Source organism: Ovis aries, chromosome X (genome assembly GCF_016772045.2).
Source record: "Ovis aries strain OAR_USU_Benz2616 breed Rambouillet chromosome X, ARS-UI_Ramb_v3.0, whole genome shotgun sequence".
Lineage (NCBI taxonomy): Eukaryota > Metazoa > Chordata > Mammalia > Artiodactyla > Bovidae > Ovis > Ovis aries.
Window position 1 is genome coordinate 18,083,545 of NC_056080.1, and position 18,771 is coordinate 18,102,315.

Sequence of the window (18,771 nt, forward strand, 5' to 3'; positions counted from 1 at the left end):
ATTGGAGAGGTGTCCTGAGGGGGCCAGGAGGGCACAGGGAGAATGAGAGACATGGGTGGGAGGGAAGAGGGGCAGGCCGCAGGCCTCTGGAGGTGAGATCATAGGGGGGGTTGGGGGAGGGAGTAGACAGGATGGCGGGAGGTGAGGGAGTCGAGGCTGCTGCTGACGCTGGGCAACACAGCCGGGACTCCCTCCAGCAGCCAGCGCCCAGGGCTGGAGCCAAGATGGGGCTGGGCTGGCATGGTGAGGAGGCTGAGCCTGGACTCAGGCTGTGCTGTAGGGAGAAACTGGGCAGAGTCAGCCAGAAGCAGATGGGCCATCATTCCCAGTCTTTCTGCTCGCCTTTTCTCTGCCAAGTTATCATTGAGAAAATCTCTTTCTGCTGCCAGAGAGAATGCGCCACCATCCTGTGCTGATTGTTAGTAAGAGTCAGAGTAAGAGGGGCGAGGGGCTGACATTTACAGAGCACTAATTATATGCCAGACATTGGCTGGACAACTGAAACGAGGGTCAGCTGGCACACAGGCTTTATGGAGCAGGAAAGTGAGGCTTAGGGATGCGGTTGAGAAATCCTCCACGTTTCAGAGCTCATGAGTGGCAGAACTGAGCTTCACTACCCTTCCTTGATATCAGCTGGACCCTCAGGCTTGGTAATGTGACCAGGGCTGCCTGTGCCCGAGTCTCAGGGTCCTCTCTCCTGGCCCGATTTTCTTTGCTTCTTTTCTACTCCCAAGTTCATACCTTTCCTTATTTCCCACCCTGCATTCTCACATATGTCCCTCAACCAACCCATGTCCTCACAGTGACTTCCAGACATTTCTTGGATCGATGCTTCTCTTTGCATTTCCTACGTGACTCACCCTCCAAAATCACTTCAGCTAACACGTGTTTGTTATAAGCCCTCACAGAGTACAGGCCACCAAATGTCCTGATCAGTTAGTTCAAGAGGAATTTCTAGAAGCAATAAATAAGACATGACAACTCCAGGAAAGAAAAATGGAACAGAACAGTGAAAACTCAGAAATGTGAAGAGCCAATGCCCACCAGTAGATGTCGCTACAGAGATGTGGGACAGAGGGCAACTCTAGGCATTCCTGGTCACCAGAAAAAAACGGATCTAAATCCAATTTCTACAAATGGAATCCTTTTATAAAGGCAGACTGCTTCAGTTTTGTGAATATTACAATTGATCTGCTTTATAGGATTATATTTTTGCTGACTATATCAACTTTTTAAGAAAATCTATACATGTAAATCCGTAAATCTATGAGAAGGAAAATTTCACACCACCTTTGATTTCTTTGTGTTAATTCCTGCTGTGAGTGCCTTAAAAATGACTTCTGCTTTCTGTTTTTAGACAGAAAGTAGTTGCTAATGTTTACCGAAAGTAACTTCAATTGACCAGCTTCTCTCAGCATGAGAACATGACATTTTAAAATCATACCTCACAATCACAGGATGAACGGAACTTGTTTAGGATAACCTTTAGAAGCCACACACAGTTGCTAAACAATGTGTTCTTTGTTTCTCATAAGCCAATAATAAAAGAGCTATACCATCCCTGGGCATGCAGTGAAATTAAAATTTTTTAGACTATAAATTTATCCTAATAAATGAATCCAGATAAGCTTTTATGTAAGAAATCCCATTAGTTATTCAAATTCATGAACTGCCAATTGTAATTTGTGACACCACCAGTTTTGAACATAAAAGTCACAATCTGTAGGCAGAGGGCACAGTATTTAACGTATTTCATGTAATCTTTGTAAAACTGTTTTGGTTGTTGTGACGGTGATGGTGTGTGAGGAGATATGTGTGTGTGCACGTGTGTGTGGTTGCTGGTATGAAAAGGGGATCAAGCCATAAGAGAAAACATGGGGTTATGCTCAGTTTTGGAGACCGTAACATTCCTTAGGGATTTTGATGACCAAAGTCATCACTGTCACCAAAGAATGACAAAAAATTTGTGCTGTGTGTTGTAATGGACTGAATGTGTCTTCCCAAAGTTCCTATGTGAAAACCCCAACTCCCCTTGGGATGGTATTGGGACAGGGGATATCTGGAAGGCGATTAGGACATGAAGGTGGAGCTCTCATGAATGGGTTGTTGCCCTTCTAAAAGGGACCCCAAAGAGCTCTCTCACCCTCTTTCTTCCATATGAAGATACAAAGCGTAGTCATCAGTCTGCACTCCTGAAGAGATCTCTCAACAGAACCTAACCACGCCAGCATCCTGATCTCGGGCAGCCAGCCTCCAGAAATGGGAGAGACCGATTTCTGTTGTTTCTATGTCACCCAATCTGCGGCACTTTGTTTCAGCAGCTCCACATGACTAAGGCATCTGTTTCTCTTTGTTTGGTTTATAATGCATCATCAGAGCAGACACGAAAAGGCAGGGGTCCCGTGCTGTCAGGATACCCTCGCCACAGCTAGCCACTCACTTGGGATATGGTAACAGTCTTTGACGTTTTCTTGGATGCGTCCACTCCTCTGTGTGCAAGCAAAACGTGTTCTTCTTTGTCTTCTTCAGGACTTGGGGAGTCAAAGATGTCAGGGCTTGAAAGGGAAGACTGGATAAAGCCAAAAGAAAATGCTTTTGTCAGAGTTATACCTTAGCTGACATAGCTTTTGTTAACATAATGCAGTACACTTTTGAAAGCACTCGACACTTATATTTTGTTTGTCTCTTTATTATAATGCCAGGCAGAAAGTGTGCTATTGTCTGTGTGCTAGACAGAGGGGCAGAACTGGGACTAAGACGATTTCCTTGACCAGAGATCTTTCTTTCTATGGGATCTTTCCACTGATGGCTGTTGGTCATTTCATCTGTGCAAGCATCCACCTATCCATCTATCTTTTCCAGCTCCCTCCATCCCTAAGAGACCCTCTCTTTTTTGTAAACATTTGCTACAATGTGCCAAGCACTCAGCTTGGTACTGAACTTGACAGGGACATGCCAGACACAGTCCCTGCTCTCACAGGGTGGACAGTCCAGTGGGGAAGGACATTCAGGTTGAGAGGAAGCTGCCTCTAACCCGCCTCTCCTCCCTTCCCTCCTGATCCTTTCTCAGAACCACTGAATCTGTTGCATAGTGAAGTGCCTAAAAGGACTTGTCTGAGAGGAAACCATCTCTGGGAGTAAGGGATCAGCAGCCCTACAGTCCAGTGAGCAGTGTTATCTGCGGCCCCAGAGAACCGCCCTGCCTGCCAGCACACCACACTCATGTCTAATCTGCTACCTGCTGCTAAAACGCTGCCCTCAGGGCCATGGACGATCATTATCCATTCTGGATTCCATCTTTGCTAAGGTGTATTTACAGAATGGCAGCATCTCTTGGTGAAATACGAGGAAACACTCCTACCCTTTCTGCCTTGCTGTGAAGATTGAAAAAGCTGGATGAATAAAAACCAATTCACTGGAATCACCTCGTCAAAGATGACTATGTTAGAATTTCCTTATTTTAGGACAAAGTAAAGAAAAAGAAGAGTTCCTGTGGCAAGGAGGAATCTTCCAGAGATGTTGCTGGCTGAGCTCCTATTCAGCCTTGCCTCTGCGCCTTCCACCTCTGCAGTGGGAAGAATAGCCATGTTCAGGGTCACCGTGTGGCTCCATTATAGAAAAATCAGACCTATAAATACTATTCAGTTTCTTCTGTTTACTCTACTTACTACGCATTACATTGAGGGAATGTTTAAGCAATGTTTTAAAATGAAAAGGTCTTGTTTGTTAATCTTCAGTTAATCTGAGAATCCAATTACCTACATCCCCCCCAACCAAGCTTTCTTTTACTATAAGCTTAACTACCTTATAATGCCTCTTATTTTCAGATTTTATTCAAAAAGCCAGTTTCCTCCTATATAACCTATGATTCATGAGCTGTCAATCAATGTTGGCTCTTTGAATTCAATAAAAAGCTCACACTAGGTTGAGAGGCCCCAGGCTACAGAGACATGACTAATGTATTTCCTCCATCATTCCCTCCAATTGCCTTTTAGGAATATGTTCATACCCAGTAGTCCCATTTTGCTATGAAAAAACTAATGGGAAAGTGCTAATGGGAAGAAGGGTAAACAGGAATGGACAGGAATGAAGGGAAAGACCACAGCAATTGTACTTCTTTAAAGCACAAATGTATCCTGCTGCTTTAAGTCCACAAATAAAATTGTTTCATATAATATGTCAAAGTTCGAGCCACTATTTCATAAGCTTTCTGCAGACAGGGACCATATTTATCTCATTCCCAGTCATAGCCTTGGTACCTGGAGCACAGCTGAGCCCACAGCAGATAACCATCAATATTTGTGGAATGAGTGAATGAACAAACATGTTATCTAAAGGCGGGGTGAAGATGACATGCCTTTACTCAGTCTCCCCCAAATGTATCCGAACCCCCAGACACAGGCTGTAGGGACCAAGAGTGTGGTGCGGGGAGGAGGGCGGGTGGAAACTCAAACTTCTCTGTATTTAATTCTGTTCTGATACCTCAGGGTCCTCTAGATCTTGAAAAGTTGAGAAGAATTTGGACAGAAAACAAAAATGATGAAGGATGCATAGAGAATATATCAGAGGTAGCCTGGAGAATCCCAGGGACGGGGGAGCCTGGTGGGCTGCCGTCTATGGGGTCGCACGGAGTTGGACACGACTGAAGCGACTTAGCAGCAGCAGCAGCAGCAGCAGAATGAAATATTTAAATACAGAGATACTAAGAAGCAATTAAATAGTCTGTGTGTTGATGAAATGTTTGAGGAGGGTGTGGAAAGCTAAGAGGGAAGGAAGGTGGTGCTGACACAGTGCTCTCTGTAATAGTGAAAAAGTAAGCCAGGTTTTCAAGCCTTTCTTCCCCAAAGATGGCACTACACAGTTAGATATGCTTCCTACAATGAGGAAAAACAGGACCACTCAATCCACACTTCCAGACTCAGTGGATATGAGAGACGAGGTCCAAAGGAAGTGGCATTCTTTTTCTTCTAAATGACCACTCCTTAGGTGGGATCATTAGAAAGCATCCTGAGAAACCTGAGAAAGGTTAATTCTTTGGTATCTGAGTGAAGGCTTTAGTTCCACAGTCCCAGCAAGGACAAGGCAACTCAATATATAGAGACAGACAGACCCACACACATACAGACATACATATGCTGCTTGCAGAAGCATCACGATTTTTCTACAGTGACCTTCACTTCAGTGTTTAGGATGAATGGAAACATACATGTCCAGTGATACTGCACTGGCTAGATAAACGCCCACGTATTCCCAGGCTAGAGCACGGGGGGCAGCCACATTCACTGTGGCGTGATGGGAGGGCATGCAATGATGGGGAGAAGGTGCACAGCGGAAGGGGAAAGCCATATATTTTGTGTGGGCCTATTTGGAAGAAGTGCAAGATACACAGCAGGAGGTGAACAGGTCTTAGCTCTTGGGAACAAGACTACAGGGAACTTACTTTTTTCTTCACCCTTTTTGTGCTTCAAATGTGGTACAATAAATGCATTACAGGTTTTGAATAAGAAACAAAGTTATTCAAAATGACCCAAACAAAAACTTCTTTGGGTTATCTGGAGTGTTCTGACTGTTCTCTCCTGCATGGTCAGGTGCCTGGTACGTTTGAAACCCATCTCCTAAAGGTCTATGTGGGGTTCCGTGCAAGGGTGCTGAGGACAGGGCTTTGAGAGAAAAATGCTGGGCCACTGCCAAGCACTGGAGAGCCGCTTACCCTTTCTTCCCCCAAAAGTTCTCTTTTGTTCATAGACCAAACCAGCCTTACTCTCCTTTCCCATCAGAAAACATGACATTTTTTTCCTCTTACCAATTTCACTTCAGGTTCAAACAAAAATCCGTGGACGGACAGAGGAGGAGAGTGGCACGAGGGAGTCCCCACCTCACTGGCAGATGCTCAAAGAACTAAAAGAAGGAAGCACTGCCTGACTCCAGAAGACTCTCCAATTGCTTCCAGCCAGCAGTGTAGCTCATAGACCTTCCTCTCCCAGAGGGTCCTCCAGTCAGCCACTCGCAGCACAGCCCTTGGCCAGAGGCCCCAATCTCTCCTGCTTTCCAGCCTCGGGAAGCGAGGAGACACTTACGGATGTCAGAGACTGGGATGGAGGTCGCCTCCCTGTGGCTTTTGGTCTGCTTGTGGTTGGGTGACTGAGTTTCTCAGTAGATGATACCACGGAGTCAAAACCTTCTAGGTCTAAAACAAAAGGACAACAGATTTTTTAAAGTGCATCAGTAGGAGTAAGGGAAGGTTCTTATGCTGCAAGCATGTCTTTTCCTTAATAATCATCCTTTATGTCTGCTTTATACTTCATCATTTATGAAGGTTGTTTTACATCTTTGGTCACCTCATCAGTGTGATTCAAATTGAATGAAAGAATCATTTCCGCCTCAGTTTAACAAGCTAACATGGAGGAAAGAGAGTCATGATTTTTCTCCCCCTCTTCAATAGCCATATTCATAAATCTTCAAAAGCTACAGAAAGAGAAATAAAGGAGGACTCCTCTTTCTTCCGCAAAGCCAAGTCCATTTTGATAGATACAACATTCATGTAGTTGTAATACAATAAGAACTCATCACAAGGTACCACATCCCTGGGCAAGTGAACGCTGGTTGTTGATTCCAGAAGACAAGCAATGGCAACCTTGTCCTCTGGCTGGACCATCACCCTACTGTTAGACTCTTAACTGCCTGGAAACAGACAGCAAGCTTCTGTTCCCTCAGATGACTCACAGAGCCCCATACCAGTCTGTTCCCAGAAGCATCGCTCAGCGGAGACAATATCATCTTCAGTCACCAGTCTGCTCACTCGATCTCTCCATGATGACTGAGCAACGACTCTGTGCCCCACACAGAGCTGGACACCAAGGCAAACCCAGTGAGCCTGGTAGAAATGAGCCTGTCCTCGGGGCACCCCCATCTCGAGGACTGATGTCTCAGATGAACGGCACATCATTCAGTCAGATCATCACTGCCTTTACTTTGTCACCTCCTTCAACCAGATCAGGCAAAAGGGGTGGCCTGGTTCTACAGAGTTCTGGGGATTTACAAACCAAGTGTAGATCTGTGTGTGATGGACAAAGGGATGGCTGGCAGAAAGGGACCAACCTTGAGACTCATTGCTGCTGGTGAGTGGGACCACGCCCCCTCTTCCTGACCAGGAGACCATGCTTCATCAGCCATGCCTGACACTGCCTTCCCAAACCATCCCTGTTCTCCCAACAGAGCCCCAGTTTTGTTTTACGACAATGTGCCCAGCAGAAGCTTGTTTGGACTAATCTGGTGATGGCAATCCTGCTCCTCATGGCCTGCGATTGGTTTAGAGGTGGCCGTGGAGCCCAATTTGGGTCACTGAGAAAGGAAAGGAAGTCCACGAACAGCCTCTGGGGGAGATTTCCTCTCTGCCTCTAAACTTCCTCTTCTTTCCTACTTGGGGAGCTGTTGTGTAAGAATAGGATGCCTGGAGTTGTGGATAGGCTTGATGTCCTTCTAAGAAGAGAAAGACACCAAGACCCACTTATCCCGCTGCCATTTGAAGACACAGTGAGAAGACAGAGTCCGTGAACTGGGAGGAGGGGACTCAACAGACACAGCATCTGCTAGTGCTATCATCTTGGCCTTCACTGCCTCCAGAACTGTGAGAAATAGATGTCTGCTGCTTAAGTTCTGTCATGGCAGGTCTGGTGGACTAAGACAGGCATGGATTTTGAGCTAAGCTGTTTGGGCTCAAATCCTGGCTCCACCACCAGCCACCAGTGTACCTGGCATGTTTCTAGTCTCTTCCCATCACTTCTTTTTTTCTTTTGCCCATACCCCATAACATTTGGGACCTCAGTCCCTGACCAAGGGTTGAACCCACGCCCCCTGCACTGGAAGCATAGAGTCTTAACCACTGGATCGCCAGGGAAGTCCCTTCCTGTGCTTTTCCTGCCATTGCACAAATGACTAGTACACTCTTTTTATGAACCATGAGGCAGATGCTCTTGGAGATCTTCAGGACAGCAGAGCAGAAAAACAGAAAGAGCTTGGGTGACTGATCACCTCAAGGAGCCACTCGACAACCCTGAAATGACAGTGTCCTGACTTCTCACCATGTGAAATAAACTCCCCCTCCCCTTACGTCAGCTAATTTTAGTCAGATATTCTTTCTTTGCAACTGAAAGCATCTTAAACTGCCACAACTGCAAATATGCTGGCTCGGGACAGAAAAGATAAAAACGATGTGTGTTTTTTTCCCCTCCTTATTTTGGGGAGTGCTCCTTTGTTGATGGGTACCATAAGCAGTCTGGCCGTGTGACAGCTTTATTCTATTAATGAACAGGCAGGTGCTGTCTGCAAACTACTTCCTTGAGTGGAATATGCAAAATCAAGCACAACTCACTGGTCAGGACAAACCATTACATTACCCCTGGGATTAGATGACATGACTTTATTCCAGCACCTGGTGAATGAATAATTACTCAACATGAACTCATCTTATCAGGGCAAAGCAACTATAACCAAAGGCTAACTCTGCAGAGACAGCACCAGAAAAGCATCAGCGGTGCTCTGAGGCCAATGAGGAGCTGATCAGCACCCGGGGCCACAGAGAGGCTTCTGAAAAGGGCCCCCACTCACCAGCCAGCTCTGTGGAGATTGGGGTGGGTCCCTCTAGAGCCTGTTCACTGGCCTCACCCTCTCAGGGGCCTTACCTTTAAGAGAATCTTACTTTCCTAAAAGATTCCCCTTCAGTCCCCACCCTAGGACTCACTTCTACCAGCTCCATGTTGTCTAAAATTGAAATTACCAATTACACACTTGGATTGGTGCCAAAAGCCATCATCTGACACTAATATCTGAATTAATTTTTTTAATTGTTGTTTTCTCCAATTATAAATGGAATATGTGCACAGTGTATAATTTTTCAAAGCCATAAAATGATAACAACAAAACAAAGTCAACTATAACCTTACCGTGCTGAGACAACACTATTAGTATTTTGGTAGCTTTCCCTTCAGGCTTTTTTCTATAAATAGACTGCCTAGTTCACATTACATGTAGTAATGCATTCTGCTTATTTCACTAAACATTATATTCCATGTGTCTATTTTGATTGTTGTAGAATCTTCCATTGCACTGCAGTTCATGATTTACTGAATCAATTCCTTACCAATGGGTAATTAGTTTTCAAATCATTTCCTCTCTCTCTGTTGTTGTTTTATTAAGGAGGAGTGCTGCACAAACATCTTTGCATACACCCTACATCCAGTGAATTTAGCAGGTTCTCTGGGCAGCTCCTCAGCTGGGCCCTAGAGGAAGGGATTAAGGCCCAGGGCAGGGAGGTCTGCTGGCAGAAGGGTGGAGGTGGGATATGGAGGGCACAAGGCACTTGCAGGGCACAGAAAGCCTGGCGGTGGGGGTGGGGGGATGCTCCACATCAAATGCTGAGCAGAGCCAGGAGGGAAGGAGGCGAAGAAGAGGGTCGCAAAGGTTGCAGTAAACAAGCCAGCACTGAGGGCCTTGGCCGGGCGCTGCCAGGACCTGAGAGCTACCACCTAGACATCTCCTAGACAGGCTCCATCCTGGACACTGAAGCCAGCTCAGGAGGCAACACTGGAGCAGGCTGAAGCCGTGAAAGAACAATCAAAGGCCTGCTGACTCTGGTTCTCCACCTTGACTGCGGAGAAGAGCCACCTGGACAATTAATAAAAAGGCTCCTGCCTGGCTCCCGCCGTGGGACTGACTGGGTTAGTCTGGGGTTTCAGTCTAGGCCAGGCGGACTCCCCGTCTCCCCAGGTTTATTAGGATGTTAGTAGCAGCAGCGGGGGGCAGGGTAGGGGGTGACTCAGGACTTGAGCAAGCGGAGGAGAGCAGAGGGCACTGGGCCAAGGGCCACCAGGGGGGTAGCAGAGGTTCCAGGGTCCAGTGAGGCGTCGGAAGTCAGGCTCCTCACAGGGTGGGCCCCCTACTGACCTGGTGGGTGGGCAACAGAGGTGATCAGGTGGTAACCAAAGTGGTCACAGAGGTGACAAGTCAGAAATGTGGCAGCTGGGATGAGAGAGACACTCGAGGAGCCCAGCATGCAGAGTGGGGCAGGAGAGGGGACAAGGGGAGTTGGGGGGGTAGCCTCGGGCCCCCCCTTACAACAGACCCAGAACATCCCCTGGTGTGCAGGCCAGGCAGCACCCAGGAATTTTCTGTTGGACTCCATCTGTGCTTCCGACCCACCCTCCTGAGCCCGCTGAAAGAATGAAGACCCCGGGGGAGTTGAGAGTTTGACACCGTGTGAGACAGTGGTCTGTCCTAAATCACACTTTCCAAATGACTCAGAGGGCTGGTCTGTGTGCAGCACATGACGGTGAGCCCCGGGAGGGCAGAGACCTGTCTTCATGCTCTCACACTCAGCGCCTTCCTGGGGCAGACACGTTGGCTGTCTGGTGAATGAAGGAACACATGAGCAAGCCCACGGATGAACTGACTCTCAAGAAAGAACTCTGATTATAGGCATGCAGCTTATAGAGTGGGGGCTGTTGGTGGGCTGCGAGGAGCAGCTTGGTCAGGGAGGCTGTGGTGGGCAGCCTTTGGTGCCAGGGCTGCAGAGACAGCCCAGCTGGCCCATCCATGCTGTTTCCCTGGCTGAGGTCTGCACTAAAAAAGTCCCGCACAAGCTGAAGCCTGGCCACTCAGCCAGCAGCCTCAGTCAGCATCCCCGCGACAGATGGCCCAGAGGAGCACCTCGTCTCTGTCACTCCACAATACAAGCAGGGCCGAGGCCTGCAGGGGAGCCGCACTCTTAACCTTCTCACACAGACTCAGTTATGTGGAACTTTCTACAGTTGGAGCTCGTAAAAAGCATTCTGGGGAAATAACAAACAAAACCAAAGTGCCAGAAAGAAGAAGATGCACCAAAGATGAGGTCACTTGTTGAAAAGGGAACCTCAGACCTTGAACTTCAGTTCACTTCTGCTTTCGGACAGTGGAGGGGGCAGCTCTTCAGCAGTGGAACATAAATTTTCAGTGGCACAGAGCGTGCTCTCATGACTGTGGCTGGGGCAGCTGAAATTAAGGCAGAATTTCCATGACTAACCCATTGTGGTGTGAAGAAAATGTCCCAATTTTCATGGTGGTTTTGAAATGAATCAGGCTGAAACCTGATATGAGCTTTCTCAGCCTGGCTAGGAATTTTTCCTCTTAATAAAAATTGGTTTTAATGCCCATAAGCCAATCCAAAACTCTGGAACTGGCAAATGTGGGGTATTTTTTTTTAAAGTTAGTTTCATAAGGATGAGAGGCCCTGAGCTTTTCTGATACTTGGAAGACGAACCTTCTGCAGACATACGGGGATAATTCATGCTGGACATGAAGTTGGCTTGGAAATAAATGCCTTTGGACTTTTCACGGCACAAGGAGTTGCCCATTTTCCATAAGTTTCAGTCACACCTATTTAGTTCAATTAGAAAATGTGGGCTCATTTTCCATTGATGGGAGGGATGGTACCAGTGACCACAGGCGACCTGAAACACACCCACTGAAAACATGGAGGAGAGTCAACAGCCTGAGGCGGGCCAGTGGCACCAAAGGAAATGTTTGTGAGCTCCTACGTGGCTCTGTTTATTTACTGTAGTTCGCTGCTCTGGACTCGAGAATGAGTCCTGGAGTAGAAGTTTCCTACATCTGAAGCTTGGCAGCATTGCTCCCTCCCAATATCTCTAGAAACCACACCATCCCTGCATGTCCTGTCAAGGACCATTAAAGCTGCAGGAACTTCTTGCGTGGAACCATGGAAATGAATTTCTCACTCTAAGTCCTGTATCATCCCACAAGCTTCTGCCAGAGGGAGATGTGTAAAGGGAAGATCTGAGTATGCCCCTTTGCTGCTTCAAGTCCTTCCTGAGTGCCAACGAAATCCTGGTGCCTTCATGTGGCTGATGCACCTCCGTCCCTCAGGTGACTTTCTCTTCTCTCCTCCCCTCTCCTCTCCTCCCTTCCCCTGGGGCCATCAAGGCTTGGCTTGGCAACTAAGATCTCTTCCAAGAATCCAGACTGCGCTCTAAACTGACCTGAGTTCTCCCTAGAGACTCATCACTCCAATGTCAATGTTCAGCACCCTGAACTAACAGTCTCTGTTGGCCTATCTCCCTCCCTCACCAGCCAAGGAAGAAGCCATGGCTTCTACCTCTGTTTTTCCCAGGCCTAGCACCATACCTGGCTTGCAGTGAGTGTTCAGTAAATGATTATTGAATAAATGAACAAACAACCTTTCTGGGCTTTGGTTTTCCCACAAGGAAAAAAAAAGGAGACAGTTATCTGAGCCATCAGCTCTGCACAGTTATTCTTTAATAAATGAGAGATTATGTGAAAACCCTTTCAGATCACGCAGGTAGAATTTTGTTTTCAGACGCCAATGATGGAGCTGTGGGATCTGGGAGCAGAGATTTAAGAGCAAGGCTAAATCTTTTAAAAAAAGAAAACCAAGCCACAACCAAGATTTTTCTTTCTTTAAAATTTAAGATGAGAAAACTCTAAACCCACAGGGCCGCAGGTATATTCTCTACAAGGAGGAAGCATCTCAAGGTAGTCTGGTCAGGAGGAAATCTCACCCTGCGTGGAAATCCTTTGACACATGTGAAAAATCTGTGCAGACTGCAAAGATAGGCCTGTGATGAGGGGTCAGTGAACTCCCGCATCAGCTGAGTCACCAACTGAAAAATTCTCATTTAAGCAATGATTAGATTCTGTGGGAAAATAAGCCCTCCAAAATGTGTATGGATATAGCAGATTCACTGTTTTGTTTTCATTTATTAACCAGGGTGAAGTTTTCAAGATACAGGCGGCTAGGAGTAAACAAACATGAGCTACCGGTCAGCCACCCTACTACTCCACCCTTCATGAGAGTGTGCTCATCCAGCCCTCCCAAAAACCCATGCCAAGCAGGCTACTCTATTCCATAAATGAGACAGGGAGGTCACAGGTGAGACAACATTATCAAGGTCACAGTCAGAAAGTGGCAGGGTGCACTCTTAGATTCACGCTGGTGACATTCTTTCCATTACAGAGCACTGGACAGGCAGCAGTGTTCCTATTGGACCTTCCTTCTCATTCAACTGATAGTGAATTCTGAGAATTGTTCCTCCATCAAGAGCAAGATGCCAGGACATGTAATTTGTGTGTGTGCTCTGAAAAGAAGCTGCCTTTGTTCTATTTTATTTAAATGTGCTCTTAAAAGGACTGAAAAGGGGGCTGGCTTCTTTAAAGAAATCTCTGGCAAGAAATACAAGGTGTGAGGCAAGTTAAGGGAGAATGTTGGTCTATTCAGTGTGGAGTAACTTTTATATGGAAACTTGTAGCTCAAGAATAAAAGAGGGAGATAAAGTTTGTTTACTCATTCACTTAAACATTTGTTAAGTAACTACTGTGTGCCAAACACAGGGAAAGTTTTGAAAATAAAAGGACAATCACTTTATATCAGTACTATCCATTAAAGCTTGCTGGGAAGATGGAAACTGGCTATATCTGCACTATCCAATATGGTACCACTAGCCCCTTGTGGCTGACTGAGCACACAGAACACGGCTAAGTGCAATGATTTAAATTAAATTTAAATAGTCACATGGGGCTAGTAACAATGAAGACCTCTAGCGTGCCCTTACATCGTGCTATTTCTTCTCGTATGTGCTCAGTCCCTAAGTGAAACTTGTGAGCCAGGCTCTGCGCTAGGCATAGGGGTGGGGTGGGGGGCGGCATGCAGTGATGAACAAAACAGCCATGCACCCCACCCCATGGAGCTCAGAGCCTCTGGAGAGAGACAGGATTGTACAGACATAATTACAAATTCTGCTAGCTAATACGAGAGACAGGTAGAAGATGAAATTAGCAGTGACAGTCTGGTGACCTAATTGAGATCAGCAGAAGGGATCTGGGAAGGGGGTAGGGTACATCTTCCTGAAGTCTAGCACAGAGAAGTAAAGAGCTTCACGTGCATCCATAGCCAGCAACGTGGGGGAGGGGGGATGTAACGCTTCACTTTTGCATTCTGTTAAAAATTGCTCGCTACAGGCCCAAATTTGTTATTGAAAATGATTTAGTAAATAATGTATCTATTAGAAATTGTAGTTATGTTAGTATTTGCCAGAATGTAAACTGGCGCAACCTTTCTGTAATGCTGTTTGGCAATATCTGTCACAAAAATGTGTACACCCTCAGATATTCTGCTTCTAGAAATTAACCCATGGCAATGTTTCAGTACATGTAGAATGACATATTCCTGAGGCCAGGGGCATTCAGACTGTTTACCAGTGTACCTCCTAAAATAATTTAAAAGAAATCTATGTACTCCCTCACACAGGTTAAGTTGACATCTAAATTTTCCACAAATTTTAGTCATATAATTTCTATTATAATATAGAAATCATAATATAATTTATTATATATTATATATTATAATTTCTATATTATAAACATTGATATCTTAAAATATAACTATTGCTCTCTTGAATATATTAAATGTAAATCTGATACCATACCAATTTAACAACCACCATCATCCATTTAAAAAATCATGAATAAATTTTTCTTTAATGGTTGGAAATTCTGCATCACTCCTTTTCCTTTTTGAATTCATATATCCATCATACTTCCACTGCTGAATTTTATCCTAATGTAGTATGTTCTATGCTTTTGTTAATTTTATCCATTGTTAATTTTTCATCTCTTCCTGCCATATGAACATGTATATAAACTGAAAATAACTTTTTCATTTCCTGAAATCATAAGGCTCTAGGTATAAAAATGACTTTTTTCTGGATTGACCTATCATTATCACTAGGAAAATGATCAAAACATATGTATACACATTTTGATAAGGAATTTAATAGCATAACAAGTAGAATTTTATTTGGCATCTCCCTCAATCAGCTCATGTGTATTTACATTCAGCTTGATATTGATTCTATTCCTATTTTCCACTTTATAGATATAAGCGCCAAGAAACTCTGTTAACACAAAAATAAGTAGACAGGAACGGAAAGAATTTTGTTATCACAATGTCACTTAATTCTTTGAAGTACTTCCAAGTTACATACCAAAAATCAGACAGTGGGCTAACATCAAGAACTATTTTTAACTATCTATCAATGAACAACTCAGTGGGTACCTCCTTCAATTTGGATGGAAGCAAAAGGATTAGAAACCAACTGGCTTGTAAATGGATTTTTTTTTTGGTCCAGTCAATAGAGTCTTTTAATTTCTCAAGTATAACACCAATCTCAGAATTATCTCTGAGTTTCCACCAGAGATTTTTGTACCCCTGGAGTGGGCAAGAGATTGGCTATGCCACATGAGGTGAGAGAGGGCAAATGAGAAAGGGGAGTGAGAAAGGAAAATCAGCATGACATCAGGACTCTCAGGAGATGAGTCTGAAGAAAAGAGTACATAAGAAGACAAGGTGCTATCTGTGGCCTGGGAGATCTCTATGGTCCCCCAAGGTTCATGTCATCCTATTTGCAGATCACTGTCCTAAGGTGCTCTTGCCTGGAAAATCCCATGGATGGAGGAGCCTGGTGGGCTATACAGTCCATGGGGTCGCTTAGAGTCGGACACGACTGAGTGACTTCACTTTCACTTTTCATTTTATGCACTGGAGAAGGAAATGGCAACCCACTCCAGTGTTCTTGCCTGGAGAATCCCAGGGACGGGGGAGCCTGGTGGGCTGCCGTCTATGGGGTCGCACAGAGTCGGACACGACTGAAGCGACTTAGCAGCAGCAGCAGCAGCAGCAGTCCTAAGGTGATCTTTGCAACATTGCCCCTAATGAACAGGTTACAGTAGAATCACACATGGAACATCATGTAGCCTTTAAAAATATAAGGTTGATCTATGTGACTTATGTGGAAAGATGTCAAACACACATTATTTAGTACAAAAGAACAAGTCAGGACTAGAACTGTATTGCAACATGATAACATTTTAAAACCTTCCATCCAAACACAGAAAGACTTCTAAAAGTATGTACAACAAGTTAACAGTGATTATCTCAGGAAGAGGCTGAGATTCTAGGGGAATTTCCCTAACTTCCTGTATTCTTTCATTTTTTTAAGTGAACACCTTTTCCCCTTTGTAATTGTGGGGTGGGAAGAAGCTGTTTGATATAAAAAGGCAACTGAGCAAATCACATATGAAAAGATCTCTGATACAGTTATCAAAATTTCAGCTGATTTATGTGTTCAAGAACTTTCCTAATTTCTGATAACAGGAGTCATGGTAAGAATGAAGGGTGCTATCTGGTTCTCTCTTACTGAACCACAGCTATATCAACTACCACTCTGAAAGAACCTGTTTTGTTTCAGCCATGTCACATCATTAGCTCTAAATTCTACAACAACCCTCTGAGGCAGGTGGGCATTAGGAACTAACCCTGTCATATAGAAGAGGAAAAAGGAGCTCAGAGTCTCTTAACCCAGACTGCAGAGCTAGGAATTCAAATCCAAGTGCACTTTTCTGAAAACCCACGGTCTATGTAACACACCACCACTTTCCTCAGTGGTTCTGTGGGATTATCTTGCCTCCATATAAGGGTTTGCTCTGGCTACTCAAACTTATTTTGGATGACAAACATCCCACCTTTTACATTTTTCTGTAAGAATTTGGGTGAAAAAAATCATAATGAGTATTTTAAAGGTGAATGAATTTTTAAACTTCATAAAAAGTTCTGCCTAAACTATTATGCCCTTAATTCTTAATGATTTAAATTTCCAGATGGCCAGCAAATCTCTTATAAGCAAAAATCTTTAGGCCAAAGAAAACCCTGGATGAGAACTCAGAAAGGAGCAAATTATCAATTCTGGGTTAAAGGAACTAACAGAACTAGAGGAAGTGAGGCAAAGAGACAAATGGAAGAACAAGCTATTTAATCTTATAGAGGATTCAGCGGTTACCAGCAGAGTAGTTTTCTCAACGTCCAGAAAACTCAGCTAAACTAAACAGATCGAGTCAGAAAAATAAGACTACAGGGCTGAACTGGGCCCTTGGATCACTTCTTCTAAGCCCCTGGTTTAAGGATTAAAAAAAAAAAAAAAAAAAAAAAAAAGCTCCTAAGAGGCTGACACCCTGCTGATGGCTCACTTCAGTGGGATGAGCCGCAGGCAGGCAGAGGGTGCATATTCTTTGAACAGGGCATTTCTTCTTCAACAGTGGTTAGAGAAAGAGGAGTGGAGGGCAGTCAAAATAGCAAATTCTAATGCACATGTGAAAGAGTATCTCAATGTCCAGAATATGTACTCCAAAGCACATCAAGTGCCAAAATGATGCTGAGAGCAAAACTCGAGGAGGAAGTTCCTCCCGGCGGAAGCACTTGTTTTACTGTGCTGGGCAGAGCTGCTAGAAGGATTGGCAGGCCCCTACACTCCAGTCGTGGGCAAAGGCAGAGGAAAGAGATACTAAGTATTTTAAATGCCCTTACAATTCTGACATTCCACGAGTGATTTTTTTTTAAACAACAGGCAATTACATCTCTCTAAAAAATTAGCTAATTGTTCATTTCTGGGTGCTGAGTTTTTATCCCAGCTTCAATACCTGCCTCTGTCTGGGGCCTTTCATTTGCCCCTACCTGTTCCTTCCTCCTACACTGCCTCTCTACAGACCTGTGCTAGACCAGTAGTTTTCCAAGGTCACTCCCAAGAACTGGTATGCATTCATAACAACAAAGTTATCTCCAAAGCACACGTCAAGTGCCAAGAAAAAGAAGGTCAACGTGGTGAGTCTCCCAGTAAGCCAAGTATGTTCAATTTTTAAATTGGAGATTATCTCCTACCAGATGATGGCATTTGCTTTTTAAAATGTGCTTCATTAGACAAATAAAAATTAGCAGTCCTTCAAATTAAAAGGCTTTAGAGGGGGGAACTGAGGTAAATGAGTCTGTTAAATTCCAAAGATTATAAACCACCTCGAGAGAAAGGACTCAGGCCTGGAGAGGTGGAGGGTGCCACGATAGGTCATTGGGAGCTAAATAAAGATCTTCTGACTTGAAACTAGGGCTCGCTGTTCACTGACACCTCACCCTTATCTTGTCACCACCAGATCCAATTCCCTTCGAATGGCCCCCCCAAGCTTACTCCACAAGAGCGCATCACTTTTGTCACTGAATGAACCAAAGGCAGTGGGCGGCAGAGTGGGCTGAGGTTCCCAGCCCACGCCTTCCCAAGAGTCCATGGCTAAAAGGAGTTTGGTAACTCAGCTTTCCTCCTTCATAAAGGGTGGTTTGTCCAGAATGCTTTTAGTATGACAAAGGGGTACTTGAGCATGGTTTTCTGGCAAGTTGTGTCTCCTTCTGGATATTTACAAGTCAAACGGAAGCCAGACAGGGCTTTGCCAATCCATGAATCCACAGCCAGTGGGTGGAAGGGCCATCACAGGCCAAGTAAATGCCATGTGCAATCTGAGCGCTGACTGTCACTTGCTCCCTTCTTACCTGCACATTCAGTCGCAGCTCAGAGGCCTCAGTGGGCACACTGTATGTAACAAAGGTTACTATATATATCTCTTTGCTGTGATATAGACTACTTTGAACCTACTGGGTATCCCTTTGCATTTATATTCTTAAAGCTGAAAATGGTCCCTGCATGTAGTGAAAGCAGAGGTGGTGAAGCAGCTGGGCTGAACGAAGAATGCCAGGGCCCTGTCCAGAGAGGGAGGGGAGGGCATAACGCCCTGGCACACAGGTGGACTTCTGGGGCTGGCTACCAGCCCACACAGCCAGCGGACATTGCGACCCGCTTCCAGCCAAGAGCCATCCGAAGGATGCTTGCT

The 18,771-nt window shown here is 45.0% G+C and overlaps 1 protein-coding gene across 13 annotated transcripts in view; it reads right to left on the reverse strand.

The window, feature by feature from the left end:
* The window catches only part of SH3KBP1 (SH3 domain containing kinase binding protein 1), a 332,004-nt gene that overhangs the window by 7,389 nt on the left and 305,844 nt on the right, over nucleotides 1–18,771 (reverse strand). For all 13 annotated transcript variants that reach the window (XM_060407724.1, XM_027963245.3, XM_060407720.1 and 10 more), the window contains 2 exons: nucleotides 6,078–6,187; nucleotides 2,441–2,569 (listed from right to left, as the gene is read on the reverse strand). In XM_060407724.1, coding sequence (XP_060263707.1) covers nucleotides 2,441–2,569; nucleotides 6,078–6,187 — 239 coding nt within the window. The remainder of the gene's footprint in view (nucleotides 1–2,440; nucleotides 2,570–6,077; nucleotides 6,188–18,771) is intronic.